General features: G+C 33.5%; 1 protein-coding gene across 2 annotated transcripts in view; it reads left to right on the top strand.

Annotated features, from left to right (window-relative positions):
* SASS6 (SAS-6 centriolar assembly protein) overlaps positions 1–15487 on the top strand; it is a 29612-nt gene that overhangs the window by 665 nt on the left and 13460 nt on the right. For both annotated transcript variants that reach the window (XM_016133428.2, XM_036235150.1), the window contains exons 2-13: positions 4891–4951; positions 6720–6799; positions 7203–7307; positions 8203–8374; positions 9011–9076; positions 9939–10058; positions 10713–10904; positions 13012–13206; positions 13311–13400; positions 13478–13657; positions 14027–14108; positions 14787–14923. In XM_016133428.2, the coding sequence (XP_015988914.1) occupies positions 4891–4951; positions 6720–6799; positions 7203–7307; positions 8203–8374; positions 9011–9076; positions 9939–10058; positions 10713–10904; positions 13012–13206; positions 13311–13400; positions 13478–13657; positions 14027–14108; positions 14787–14923 (1480 nt within the window). The remainder of the gene's footprint in view (positions 1–4890; positions 4952–6719; positions 6800–7202; positions 7308–8202; positions 8375–9010; positions 9077–9938; positions 10059–10712; positions 10905–13011; positions 13207–13310; positions 13401–13477; positions 13658–14026; positions 14109–14786; positions 14924–15487) is intronic.

Here is a 15487-nt window from a genome sequence, read left to right on the forward strand (position 1 = left end):
TTGCCTCTTCACATTTAATAAAAATAAGTTACATTTATTCGGCTATGGAGAATAGGGAAACCAGAAATTTCATTCATTTATCTATCCATTCAGCAGATATTGCCGACTTGCAAAACACCCTGCTGGGCAGTGGGAATACAGTAGTCAGGAAAGACAGTCCTTGTCTTCGTAGAGTTTGCTGTCCAGCGGGATAGGAAATAAAGGCCCAGCTCACAAGTAAACGCGGTTACAACTTTAAGGCGGTGGTATTATTGGGCTTAAGTAGAGAGAATTGACTGGGAGGCAGATTTCACTTGTGTCTCAGTTGCACCCACTCAATAGCGGTCTCTTCTCTGAACCTTAAGTTTCCTCATTTGTAAAATTGATCACATGCCTACCCAAACGTGAAAATGTATGTGAAAACTAAATGGTGTGGTAATGTGATGTAAAATGAAGACATCGATTCATTGAGTTGCCAGTGATGTGAAACTAGTATATAGTTTAATTGGTTCCAAAATCCGTTGGCAAGTCAGGCAAGGAGATAGCACTAAAACCAGCACCTGGGGATGGAGATCTGTAGGTTATTTCAGTTGGTCATTCTTTTGTGCTGCCCACTGTGGGAACCGCATGTGGTTATTGGACATTCGAATTGGAGCTAATCCGAATCGATGTGCCATGAGAATAATATGCACAAGGTGTTTAGAAGACTTACTATGAAAAAAAAGGAATGCAAAATATCTCAATTTTTATATTAATCATATGTTAAGATGACAATATTTGCAGTATATTAAGTTAAAATATTTAGCTAATTTACTTGTTTTAACTTTTATAATATGGCTTGTCGAAAATTTAAAACTGCCTATGTGGTTCATGTGGACAAAACCTTTCTGGAATGATTATAAAAAGATGAAAGAAAGATGGGGGCATTGTTTCTGATTCCAGCATTGAAACTCCTACCTCTTTTTCATCTCATTACATTTTAACTTCCACAGCTGATAGTCTTTTTTAAAAACAAACAAAAAAACCCGAAGAGTGTATTGGAGCATTGCTAGGGGGAAAAAAAAAAAAGACCAGGTGGTCCTGGGGCATGAAATCTAAGCTACTAGCAACAGTGCCAGGTGAAAAAGCCATCCTGGAGTTGTCAAGTTTTTATACATCAAGAAGGGGGAGGAAAGATGTAAGTTGTTTTTAAAAGAATTTCCACTGGTTATAAATACAGGGGGTGGGAGGTCAAGCAGGGTTAAGCAAAATCCAAAAGAAAGAAGCTTCTGCTCCTGCGGATTACCTGTGGGCAACAGATTGGAAAGTTCATGTGTAAACCAGAAGTGGAGGCTTTTTGGATTCGATGGTGCCTGGCTATTCTCTCTTAGATAATCACCTGGAAGTTAGTCATAAATTCCAACAGACGTACAGGAATGTGAGCAGTCTTTTTTCAGCTGGGACACAGGTATTAACTGGTTGCTTATTCCTGTTTCTCTTACTCTCTGGCTACTATAATTTAATGTAGAACACCTCTGAATTTTTTTTTTTTTGTTGTTATTAACATTATCACCACAGTTATCTTTTAAAAACACAATTTCATGCTTTTACTTTTTCTGTTTAGGAACTTTTCATAGACTCCTGTCACCTATAGCAGGGGCCAGCAAACAAGAACCTATAGGCCAGATGGCCCACTGCCTGTCTTTGTAAATAAAATTTTATTGGAATGCAGCCATTCTCATTTGTTAAAGAATTGTCTGTGGCTGCTTTTGTGCCACAAGGGCAGAGATAGGTAATTGTGACAGACCTAATGGTCCGCAAAGCCTAAAATATTTGATGCCTGACCCTTTACTGAAAATGTTTGCTGACCCCTGACCTATAGTAAAAACAATGCACACTCTTCAGTTAAGTATTTGAGGGCAGTTCAGCTCAACAAATACATTTATGAATACTTAACTATGTACCAGGAACTGTCCTAGGTGCTGAGATTATAAAGCGCTCTGTCGCCTCACCCCCTACCACCATCAACAAAAAACGTTTTCATTCTGGTCCTCAAAGAACTCACCCTTTAATAGGGGAAACAAAAGATTTTCCTTTGAGGAGACAGCATAGCACAGGTTTGAGTTCAGGCTCTGCAGCCAGACCGTCTGAGTTTAAATCCCAGTTCTTCCGTATTGACTGATTTTTATACAACTTTTTTTTTTTTACTTAACATCTCTGCCATTTTAAAATTGATAATAAACGTGCCTGCCTCCTGGGATAATTATGAACACGAAATGAGTTAATACATGTAAAATACTCACTTAGAACAGTGCCCAGAGCATACTAAGCATTCACTAAACATTATTAAAGTGTGATTAATGCATGAAGCAATATAAATGTACCAGCGTCACAGAAAAGGAGGAAGTTCCATTGAAGACAGTCATGCTGCTCAGAGAACTCTGTCTGGAGGAAAGTGATGCAAAATTTTTAAGCCTGTGATTTGACACCAACCTGCTTTTTCATTTTGTTTCCCAGCTCCTCACCCCAATATACTGGTCACATTAGACTACTTGTTAGCCTCTAAATGTACCTGATAATCTCTCAGGTACATTACTCCTGCTCTTCCCTTTGCCGCAAATGCTTTATCGTTCCTCACCTTCAAGGGCTCTCTTAAATTTCTTCACCATAGGGACCTTTTCAAAGTTGCCTACATTGAAATTAATTACCCTTATTCATGTATTAAATAGCATGCTATAGGTAAAAGATCCGAGTTTCAATTTGGGCTCTGCAATGTGACCTTTACCGAGTTTGTAACTGTGCACCTCAGGTTCTTCTTGTGTAAGACAGAGATAATATTTACGTAACAAGATTGTTACTGTTAAATAAGATGATATATTTAAGGGGCCTGGCAGGTACTCAGTAGTGTAAGTACTTAGTTATAGTGACCCTTCCCTCCCCCCTTTTGAAGCCCTAAAACACAATCAGAAGCAGATCTGGAGTAAAGTCATTTAATCTGATCTCAGTTTGAGAACATGACTGTGTTTACTTCTGTTTGTCTCCCTAGCACCCAGTACTGTACCTGGCTTAGAGTAGCCTTCCTTTGTTTGAGAGTTTAAGGCCACAGCTACTAGGTGGCAGAGGTGGGCTGGAATCCAGTTCTACTCATGCCAAATTTAACTGACAGGAAAGATGTTATGTAGATTCGTGCATTGTTGAGCGTGACATTTTGAGAAATAGCCTTTTTAATTGAGTTTTTATTAATTTGTTTTATATTGTTCCTATCTACATTAAACCATTACAATGGAGAAAATTAGACTTGTAATTTCAGATAGTATATCCTCTGAAAGCTTAGATTTTTTATAAGATATATTGGGACAGGGGTTGAAATAAACATGGGGAATAGGTTCAATTTATGGGCATTTCCTCTTTTTTTCCTCCCAACATCTAATGCATATAGATATTTGGAATATAGGCAGCAATATCATTAACATGGGAAAATTATCATATTAATATAACTTCTAGTATTTAAAGAATACTTTACTAAGTGGATGCTTCTTGAATTTTTTTTACAAGTTTGTCAAGTGTGACAGGACTTATAAAACTATAACTCATCATAACGAATTAGTTACCAACTGCAGTGCCATACCACTATGGCAGTATGTACTAGAAAAAAACTTTAAAAGTTTAAAGCCAAATATAATGACAATATAGAGCTGAAAAGGCCCTCATAAACCTCAGTTATCTTACAAATTAGGAAATTGAAAGGATTCCCCCCATCAAGAATGCTTAATTTAAGTGTGGAATTGGAATAGCATCTAATCTGCTTCACATTTATTGCTCTAGATACTAGAAATAGAAGCAAAACATTCTCTTGTTTAAAAGACAGTTCTTTCTATCTTTGTGGTTTTCACCAGTGCTGCTTGATCCTTTTCAGGTAACAGACAAGTCAGAATTTTAAAAAATCCAAACCATTGAATCTAGCCATGGTCAACTATCACCAAGTTTTTTCATCAATTCTCAGTAGTAGATAATTAGTAGTAAAATATGGAAAAAGTTTGAAACACATCTTTAGAAGGAAACTTAAAAATAGAACAAATTCTTTTTGTTTTCTTGCACTTCAGGGAAAGACCATTGTTTAATTCTAGCAGAATAGTTTGCCAACCACTTTGGCAGAGATTTTTTTTTTTTTTTTAACTAATTTCTCCCTTCATTTATTAATTATTTAAACATTTTTTGTTCGATTTGATTAATGTTTATGGGCACCATTATTTATACGCTTCTTTTTGATACTGGATTCTTTAAGGTGCAATGTAGAATGTGGAAAGCTATGGTTTCTTCCTCTTAGGGTTTAGAGTTACTCTAGGATAAGATAGATAATAATAAGCATGTTGACAATGGTTCTGTGGATTATACTGCATAGAAAGTATACTGAGCATATGTTGTCTCAGGATCTGAAAAAAAACATTATATGCATAAGGGTAGGAATTATTTCTTTGACTCTAAAAATTCCAGTATTTTAATATTCACATTTTAAGTTTTTCAGATGTGTTTTTCATAAGTCATTTGATTATTTGAATTGGTAATATTTTTAATGTGCAAAGTTATTAAACTGATGATTTGTCTTTCAATAACTGCTATTTTAGAACCAGGGCAGTAAGGTTATATACCAGGCTAGTACTAGGCATTGCAAATCATTTATCTCATTTAATCCTCACAGGAACCCCATTTTACTAGAGATAAAAATTTACCTCAGGTTAAAAATCTGATTGCTACTTGTGGAAGAACAAGACCTTAAACTTCAAATCCAGTATGGCCAACATCTGTTCATAAGTTAGGGAATACCTGTGGAAGATCTTGTAGTTTAAAGTGGAAAACTTAGCTAATATAAATGACAATGATTACTCATTTCATGTGACTGTTTCTGATAGTTGGGCATATCTTTTCATACAGGAGAGTAAGCGTTAGAGTGAGCATTGAACTACAATCAGTTTCTAATCCAGTTCACAGAAAGGTTGGTATTCATTTCTTTTTTGAAATATAATTTCTATACATTATAGGTAATTATTTTTGTTCTTTAAGAATGTGAGATCTTGTTACACCCATCTTTATATTTTGGGCCATTTTGTAACTTGCAGATCCGTGGTGGTAGAATATACTAAGACAACAACCAAGAGATTATTATACCATATTTTTCCGAAGTATACAAAAATGGGGATTGAGAGAACAGATTCCTTAGGTTTGCCCAATACAGTTATGCTAGAATGTTTATGGTTACCCTATAGAATTGGCCTTTCATGGTTTAAATTTGAAAACAGAATGAATGGAAGCTCTGCAGGGAAATATTCTTGAATTGTTACCTTTGGAAGAGGCATTTAGAGCATCAGTCCTTTGTGGTCTTCAAAAGTATGAGTCATTAACATGTGAGTACAGAATAGAGGGCTGAGAAATAGAGCATCAGTTTTCTCTGTGTCATAGCTTTCCTTAGACCTATTCAAGGATCTAGTAGCATTAGTAGCAGCTTCAGTTTTGTTTTCTTTATAGCACCTTGGTGTGGATTTCAAAAGTACTTTCATGTACAGCCTAGGGAATATAGTCCATAATATTGTAATAACCATATGGTGTCAGGGTGTACTAGATATATGGGTGATCACTTCATAAGTAATATAAATGTCTAACCACTATGCTGTACACCAGAAATTAATATAATATCGAATATCAACTGATTGAAAAAAAAAAAAGAATTAAAAAGTACATCAGTGGAAGCTGCCCTAGGAAAAGGGCATTCTGAGGCAGAGCATATACCTTGAGTGCTAATTTTCCAGGATAGAGATTATTTATTACACTTCTTTCATGTTATTTCTTATGCCTACTTTACCTCTTCATTTTCTACCTTTACTCATAAGTGGTTTAGATTTTTCTAGGACCCTTAATAATTCCTCAGTACCCACAAGTAGATTTCAGGTGGACACTTATTCTTAACATGAATGCTTATTCCTTTATTAATCTTAACAAGCATTCATGTTAAGAATAAGTGTCCACCTGAAATCATTTCTATGTTAAACCTGTTTTCTTTACACCACTGTTCTCTAAAGTACATAGTTTCTATGTACTTTTCTGTCAGCTTTAGCTACTATGATGGTCTGCCACACTGTAAACTTAAATACCTGGAAAATGGTCTTTATGAACAGTATTGAATTCATTCTAAACCGAAAACAGATGGGGTTCCACTTCAGTGGCCACCTGGAGTAGGAGAGAATGGGCCCTTAGGAAGAAGCCCTGGCAACATGTCACCTGATACTCCTTCCTCTGTCTGAGAAACAAACGCTCCTTTCTTTTCTAGGGTGGATGATTGTTTGTAATTTCTGCTGATGAACTTGCCACTTTTGAAATAACCAGACAACTAACTTGAAGGAAACTGAAAATATAATTGAGTATGATATAGTCAATAGTAAAGAATGTTTTTGTCTTGGTGTCATAGTTCAGCAAGGGCTGGATCTGAGTTTTCCTAAGCCTCTGCTAGGATGATATTCCTAAACTTATAACTCCTAGCATTTACTTACCTTCATAGACCCCCATACGGTTCTCAGAAGCAGAATATCTACCCTTTTTCAAGATTTTAAGTCTGTAAAGACTAATCAAAACTCAGCAGCACCGGAAAATAAAGTCATCTGAAGTATAATGGTGATACATTAAATGTTATTGGATGATATTACTTCTAAGAAGGAGGAAATTACTGTAAAAGCCAGATTTACTAAAAACATTAAAAATTAATCTTTTAGGATTTAGTTATTCGTCTGACTGATGATACTGATCCATTTTTCCTGTATATCCTTGTTATATCTGAGGAAGATTTTCAGAGGTAACTAAATTTATTTTTCTGGTCTTATATTTAGTGATAAGTAAGTTTTTAAGTTTTATGAATATATTGGTACTATTTGAAATAAATATCTATAAGAACATTTAGGTATTTGGGAACATCGAACTATTTATAATTATTCAGCATGTTTTTGAAAATAAATATTGTCAGAGTTTTGTTTACAATATCTCAGAAACAATAAAAAAATAAAATATCTCAGAAAATTGGAGCTTTAGTTAAATTTATTGAACTTTTCCCTCATAGTGAATAAATTCTATAAATATAAAAGTTCCTTTGTTTATTTCTTAATTATGGGTAGTCAGTAAATAAAAAATAATCTTTAAGGATGTTGAGTATAATTAAAAATACTAATTACATTTAAAATCTTTTTCTGTCTTCTGTACAGTTTAAAATTCCAGCAAGGTCTTCTGGTAGACTTCTTAGCTTTCCCACAAAAATTTATAGATCTCCTTCAGCAGTGTGCTCAAGAATATACCAAAGAAATTCCAAGGTAAGTCTCAGTAGAGCACTCCATAATTAAACTTCTCTTAAGACAAACTCTTCTTCATAAGACAAGTGGATGGCAAAATATTTTCTATGTATTGTAAGTACCCCTGTTTGTTATTAAAACTGGGATTGGGCTCTATTGAATCTCAAATTAATGAATTAATCTCATGATTAAAATCAAATATTTACCCCTTAATTTTCATTTTTTGACAGAGCTATTAAAAGCAGTACTATTAATAGTATCAAGTATATATTTTTATAATGAGTTTGGAAAAAGGGAAAAATAAGCTTTTGTGTATGTGTGTATTGATATTCATGCATGCTAATTCCTGACCTTTTTATTGTAAAGTTCACCAACATTTTATCTATTGGTCCATCAACCGATGGCCGTTGATTGAATTAATTATTTCATTAGGAACTACAAAATTATACTTTTCTAATTTCATTATTTTTCTATATTAGGTATAATTCTTCTATAAAGAAGAACTTCCATTAGGGCTATTTGATTACTCTGAAAATTCATACAGCAAAGAATAAATGCTTTATTCTTTTAAATTGTCGATTTTCAGAGTAAGGAGTTGTAACTCTAGTTATTTTTGTGATTTCAGTGATTTTTTAAATTTTTTTTTCTTTTTTTGCTTTCCCTCATCTCATTTCGAACTCACAGACATTTATATATTCTTTTTTTGTTCATTTATACATTTTACTATTTACACCAATTGACCCAATTTTATCACTGGGAGTTCTTCATATTCTTCGATATTGGCCCCTATGATTCCAATATGTCCCTCTTTCTGATCATTCTAATCATTGATGATCCCTTGAATCATGGCACATGATTTAATGGAGAGTTTCACTATCTCACTAATGTGTTATAATGTGATACTTTCTTTCCAAAGGTTTTTGTTACAGTTAGTTTCTCCCGCAGCTGTTTTGGATAACTCTCCTGCCTTTTTAAATGTGGTAGAGACAAATCCTTTTAAGCATCTTACACATCTCTCACTAAAACTTTTACCTGGAAGTGATGTGGAAATAAAGAAGTTTCTAGCAGGCTGTTTGAAATGTAGCAAGGTAAGATTTAAATTTAAGTTATTCTTTTAAAATAAGTACCAAAGGACTCTGATAAATTACTGAAGGGCTGTATTGCTTTTAGTTTTTGTTTTCTGAATAAAGATGTCCAGAAAATTTTTATAACATGTAATAAATTTATTTTATTGTTTTTCATCTGGTCAGGGTACAACAAGGATAAAACTGGACCAAGAATTGAGAAATTTAGGTCCCAGGGATTTCACTAATTTTCAGTGACCTTGGGCAGGTCACTTAAACTCTTGGTGTGATGTTTTCATCAGCTGGTAGTTATGTATGGAAATATCTATCCTATCTTAAATAAAATAAAGTTATTACTCTAACTATATGAGGTGTACCGCATGAGGAAACAACATTGGGTTGCCTCTTAAGAGTTTTCAGAAAATCTCTTTAGGCAAATGCTATAGCTTGGTGCATCTCAAAATGTAAGAGTATGCAAATTTTCTGGGGATCTTGCTCATGCAGATTGTGACTCAGAAGGTCTGACATGGGACCTGAAAGTCTGCATTTCTAACAGACTCCCAGGGTGATGCTGGTGCTGAACTTTGCTACACTTTGATTAGTACAGCTAGATGATTAAGTTAAATTGTAAACTACATGATTAAATTTTTTTATAAATAGGAAGAAAAATTATCATTGACGCAATCACTAGAGGATGTTACTAGGCAACTGAATTTCACACAAAAGGTAATTCAAATTTCATTTTGTTTTTGTAAGTCATCCAAACATTTGCTCTGAATTGCTTCTTGAATCCAATCCAGGCTTTTGTGTACTTTTCTTTCAAAGCCTACTACCACAGAATTCCCTCTCCTTTTTGCCGCCCTTCCCCTACTAGTTAATTATCTTAATCCAATGCTTTTTCTCTTTGATATTTTGTTCCATCCACTCATTTCTGTTATCCTCAATATGATACATTCCCTCTGTCTTCATTAAATAAGATAATGTTTGGTATCTGTCACATGTTAGTTCTCTGCTCCTTATTTACTTACCTCATTCCTCTTGTCTAAAATGGCCTTTCAGGTCCTGTCTTGTAAACCTTTCCCTTGTTTTCTTTTGTTAGGTTTAAAATAAATTCATCTGATAGGCTTATCATCATTTCAGTTATAGCTACTACCTTTTTGTCTCTAGTTCTTGAAATTGAGGACCAAAGTGCCTGATAAGCTACATGACTTCAGGCAGAAAATATCCTGCACAACATGGATCGTTGTGGTACTCTGTGTCACTAGGTTTTATGTGTATAAGTGAGTTACTTCTTAGGACTGATTTGCTGTACCCTGGGTTGCTTTACTTCTTAATGCCAGAGGAGAGGATTGAATGGTTACCAGCCAGATTTAACTAAGAGATTAACGTAATTACTTGACCAGTGGGACATTTCAGATGTAAAATTGCTTGTATCCTAATCTTAATTTCCTCTACTTCAAAAATCTTTGAGTATGTGTTGAAAGCTGTGATTCCATTTTCTTTAATATCCTCGTAAATATTGCCATGTTTTAATCTGATAACCTGTTCAGGAGACTGTCTTAATATTTTGTATTGAATTCTAATACAGACATTATCAGAAAAAATCCAAGAATTAGATAAGTTGCGGAATGAGTGGGCATCACACACAGCAGCATTGTCAAATAAGCATTCTCAGGAACTGACAAATGAGAAGGAAAAAGCCTTGCAGGTATGAACATTAAAAAAAACTGGAAAAATATTTTGTTATTGCTGTTAGTCATTTTGTTCATTATAAAAGTAATAAATTCTTCCTTTAAAATTTTCAGACTTTACAGAAGTATATAAAAATTAAGTCTCTCCTGTAAAGTTTTACTACCCAGAGATAATCTATAAACATTTTGATGTGTTTTTTCAGATTTTTAAATATATTTTTAAATAACACATTTATAGATACTGTTTATAAATTTTGAAATATGTAAATTACGTACAATTATAGATATGTGCATACATAGGTTTTGGTTTTGTTCTGTACTAATGAGGTTCTACTGGATATATTGACTAACTTTTTTCAGCTAACGTGACGTAGCTCTAATTCTCAGTTCAGATATTCCTTTTTAGTGGATGCAGAGTGTATGTTACTTGGATATAACAAATTATTTACCCAACTGGTGGATATTTCAATGCTTCATGATTTTTGATTATATCTCACTCTTCCCTTAACCTGAAGACTGTCACATCTAAACATATGTAACAGAAATTATGAATGAGACATAGTGAATAGGGAAATCTTACAATTATATAGAAGAATAATTGTTTTTTTTTCAAATCTTATATATGTATTTCTGTTTTTTTCTTTGAATTTTGGTACTATGTTATATAATAGGCAAAAGTTCAATACCAACAGCAGCATGAACAACAGAAAAAAGATTTAGAAGTCCTGCATCAGCGAAACATACAGCAACTACAGAACAGATTGTCTGAGTTAGAAGCAGCTAATAAAGACCTAACTGAAAGGAAATATAAAGGAGACTCCTCCATCAGAGAACTAAAAGCAAAACTGTCTGGCGTTGAAGAGGTATCGAGCATTGGGTTCCCCGCCTCCTCTCCAATATAAAAGAATGTTTTAATATGATGATTTGGTTTTAATTTGGTTATTTTCTTAGTTCTGCGGGCAGTGCCCCTCTGGATCTCTGCGAGGATCTCTGGCGGTAGGGTGATCAGTTCGGATACTGCAAAAACGTTGAGAATCTGAAATCTGATAGAAAGGGCTAATTCCAAACAGAACGGAAGTAAACTTGGGTATTTTTGGATAGGGGCTTGAAGAACAGCTTTGGCACAGTCCTCAGACTTTTCAGCGCACTTTGAACAGCACAGTTTCTGTAGCTCAGAGTACTCAGTATTGACAGAGCTAGTTCTTTCAGCCTGCTCAACATATCAAAAAAATGAAGTTTAGTATCTAGTAATGATAATAATAATAGCAATGATAATAGCTAGTGCTTACTGAATATTTGCTATGTGACAGGCACTGTTTTATATGCGTTACTTATATTAACTCATTTAATTCTTATAATCATTCTTTTAAAGTAGATACTATTATTGTGCCCATTTTACAGATGATGAAACTAAGACAGAAGTTAACCTTGCCCAAGGTTACATAGCCAGTAAGTGGAAGAGCAAGGATTGGAACCCTCTATTATTGCCTGTCTTTACTTTTCTCACCTTGTTCTTTCAGGCAGCAGAGAAATTTTAACAAATCTTGCTATGGTGACACATTTGTTGATGCTTCGGCATTGATGATAGACTTCTTCCTAGCGTTACTATACATTATTGTCATGCGAATTATCAGAAGATGTGGATTTTCTTGTCTATCATACTTAAATGCAAAGATCACCATGTTATTCTAACTCACAAAAATTCCATCTCTATTTCACCAGTCTGTTAGGCTTGGAAACTCTAAAACCTGACTGATTTTGTCTTCAGATCCTGATAGCATTCTGCCCCCAGAATAGATACCTTTAATTAATCCTCTCTACCTTCTTCACCTTGAAGTTTCAGTCTTCATACTATATTAGATAGTCTAAATACTTCACTATAATGCTAATTCTTCTGTCTGAGCCTTGAAACTGGCCAGTGTATAAACAGTGCTTCATCATGTTGATTTGTATACAATCTAATTAAAACATTTCTTTCAAGATTTGCATAAGACTTGCAAATGAGTTCTGGGGACTCTAACCTCTGGTACTATTACCTAATTATGTAAAATTATACCTTTTAGGCATTAATGCACTAAAAATAACTGCTACCATTTATTGAGTGTTTACTATGTGCCAGGCAAAATGCTAAGCAATTTACATAAGGTTTTTTGTGAAGATTAAATGAAATATATAAAGTGTTTTATTTTACAAATCAATTTGAGAGCTAGTAAATGTCCTTGTACCTCACACTAACTAGTAAATGTCCTTGTACCTCACAGTAACTAGTAAATGTCCTTGCACCTCACACTAACTAAATCAGAATTTGTTGGGGATGGTACCAGGCAGCGGTACAGGCATAACTTGGAGATGTTTTGGGTTCAGTTCCAGACCACCGCAACAAACCAAGTACAGTGGTTTGCAAAACTTCCCAAGCGGTTTCAGTATACAGATTAGATTGAGAGTCACTGCTTAGATAGTAGAATGCTAGGGTTTATAAATGTTACATATTTTGAAATTCTGTTATAATGAACATTTATTACCTAAGTTTTAAAAACTAAATTTTAAGGCATCAGAAAATTCTTGTTACTAATTTTTGAAAGTTGTAGTAATTTACAGATCAGGATCGTTTTATTTTTCCTTGTTATTGAATTAGTATTCCAAATCTTACAGAGATTTTCATGTCCTTTAAAAAAAAATATTAGTACTAGAACTTTTTTTATTTTTTAGTTTTTGCACCAGTGGGCCTTTATCTTATTTTATTATTTATTATATTTTTGCACTTATTTATTCATTCATTCATTTATGGTGACATTTGTTAACAAAATCCAGCAAGTTTCAGCTGTACATCTTAATGGTAAGGTATACATATGTTTACATTAGAACTTTAAAATTATTAAACACTTTATATGTTAAACATAAAGATGTTTATGTTTAATATGTCAACCAACTTCTCTTTTTCACAGTGCATCTTTTTTTCCTCTCCTCTAGGAGCTCCAGCGGACTAAGCAAGAAGTTCTCTCTTTGCGAAGAGAGAATTCTACACTAGATGCTGAATGTCATGAAAAAGAAAAGCATATTAATCAGCTACAAATGAAAGTGGCTGTTTTAGAACAAGAAATCAAGGATAAGGACCAGCTTGTATTAAGAACAAAAGAAGCATTTGATACAATCCAGGAACAGAAGGTTTATTTTAAAATTTTGTGAACAAATTGATAATCATATTTATAAAGTGATGCTTTTCCTAAACAAATTTTCTAATCATTCATGTTTTTAAAAATATTTGTCAGGTGGCTTTAGAAGAAAATGGTGAAAAAAATCAGGTACAACTAGGAAAACTTGAAGCTACCATAAAATCATTATCAGCAGAACTTCTTAAGGTTTGTTTTAAAAATTTAATGAAGCGTTAATATTTTATCAAACTATGTAGAGTTATACATATGAAACTCTTTTACAGGCAAATGAAATTATCAAGAAGTTACAAGGGGATCTGAAAACTTTAATGGGTAAATTGAAACTGAAGAATACAGTTACCATTCAGCAAGAGAAACTCTTGGCTGAGAAGGAAGAAAAATTACAAAAGGAACAAAAGGAATTACAAGATGTTGGACAGTCTCTTAGAAATAAAGAGCAAGAGGTAGTTAATACTTGATATTCTTGTATGTATGCGTGTGTGTGTGTGTGTGTGTGTGTGTGTAATTGCAAAGTAAAACAAATTTCCTCAGATATATTTTTGAAAATTCTACTTTGTTATGTTTAAGAATGGGTTCAGCTCTTTTTGTTTTTCAAAGAACATGACTAGATTCAACAGAAGTTAACCTATTTTTGTTTGAAAAGTTATGACTCAAACACCTTGAGTATTTGTAAGTATGTATATTTGTATGTGTTATAGGCACACAAATATATGGGAGAGTTGATTCCTTTAAGAGTAATCAACTAATTAATAGTAATACATTTCTTCATTTTTTTAGCCTTCATTATACTTATTAAGATTGACATATTTCAGGTATGCAGATTACAAGAACAATTAGAAGCTACAGTTCAAAAACTTGAAGAAAGTAAACAGCTTCTAAAAAATAATGAAAAGTGTAAGTATGTTATCTTTTTATGGAAATGAGGTTTGCAGTTTTAAACTGAATGTTATATTTGAATTCATATAAGTCTGGGAAAATCAGGATATTACTATATACAAATAATTTCCACTTGAAATCTACTGTATTAATGTCTTTGCTATAGTAAATTATATCATCTGCCCTGTAAAACAATTGCCATCATTTTTAAGAAAACCACATTACATGTGTCAGTAACACAAAATTGTGTCGAAAATATCAACCATATAATTTACTTTTTAAATTTTTCACTTTTTAATTTGCTGATTTTACCTAATAGTAATAATAGAATTATTTGAAACTAAAATATAAATTTAAGCCTTTAACATTTTCTGAGTTTCTAGTATTGGTTGTCAGACAAAGTATGAACTTTAAACAAATCATTCTAGAAATGAAAGCCTTCAGGGAGATCCTTGGCTAGCAGAAATACATACTTCTGATAGTAGTAGAATGAGTTCTATGTGGCAGTTGCTAAAGCAAGAATCTTTAATGACAAAAATTTAAGTTATTCTACACCATTCTCTGTGACATAAGGTAGTTTTAAAACTTAAAAATTTAAAAACCTCAATATAATTTTTAAATGCTTAAAATTATTATTGGAAAAATACAAATAGTCTAATAAAATTCTTTACCTTGTTTCTTGTTCTTTTATGTAAGTAATCACATGGTTAAATAAAGAACTAAATGAAAATCAGCTAGTGAGAAAGCAAGATGTGTTGGGACCTTCTGCCACTCCACCTGTGCATTCTAGTAGCAACGCAATCAGAAGTGGAATCTCTCCTAACCCTAATGTGGTAAGATGTAAATTAAGTTGTGAGTGGTCTTAGTAAATTTCCTAAAACAAAAAATATTCCCAGATTGTTAGGAAGTCTGTGTCACTAAAAGTACTGGTACTGATATGACTAGAGTCCTACAGTTATTAGCACTGGAGTACAGCGTTAAGTTCAGGTGTACTTGCTCTTAACAAGGAGGCTGTGTTCCAAGGGCACACTTCTTTGTAAGATTTTAATAGATACAGAAATCATTTAGTATTCACTAAAATAATGCCCAATGCTCTGAAAAACTTTAAAACACACACAGTATATAAAAGGCTTCAGGAAGGGATAACGAGGTTTAGGCTCAAGGCTGGAACTACAATGGAGGGAAGCAAAATGGGAATTCTATCAGAAAAAGAAAAGAGAAAAGCCCTGTTATCAGGCTTGTCAGCTCTAGATGCTAAAAAACACTGGCTATGAGAGAGACGCTTTCTCTTCTAGGTACAGGTGTTTTGCTTTTTCCTTGCAAGAAATGAGGGGAGAAAAAGAAAAGCAGCCCCTTATATCTGGGAGCTGGTTTGGTACTATCAGGTGGACCTCGGT

Source organism: Rousettus aegyptiacus, unplaced genomic scaffold (assembly GCF_014176215.1).
Source record: "Rousettus aegyptiacus isolate mRouAeg1 unplaced genomic scaffold, mRouAeg1.p scaffold_m13_p_17, whole genome shotgun sequence".
NCBI classification, from domain to species: Eukaryota; Metazoa; Chordata; class Mammalia; order Chiroptera; family Pteropodidae; genus Rousettus; species Rousettus aegyptiacus.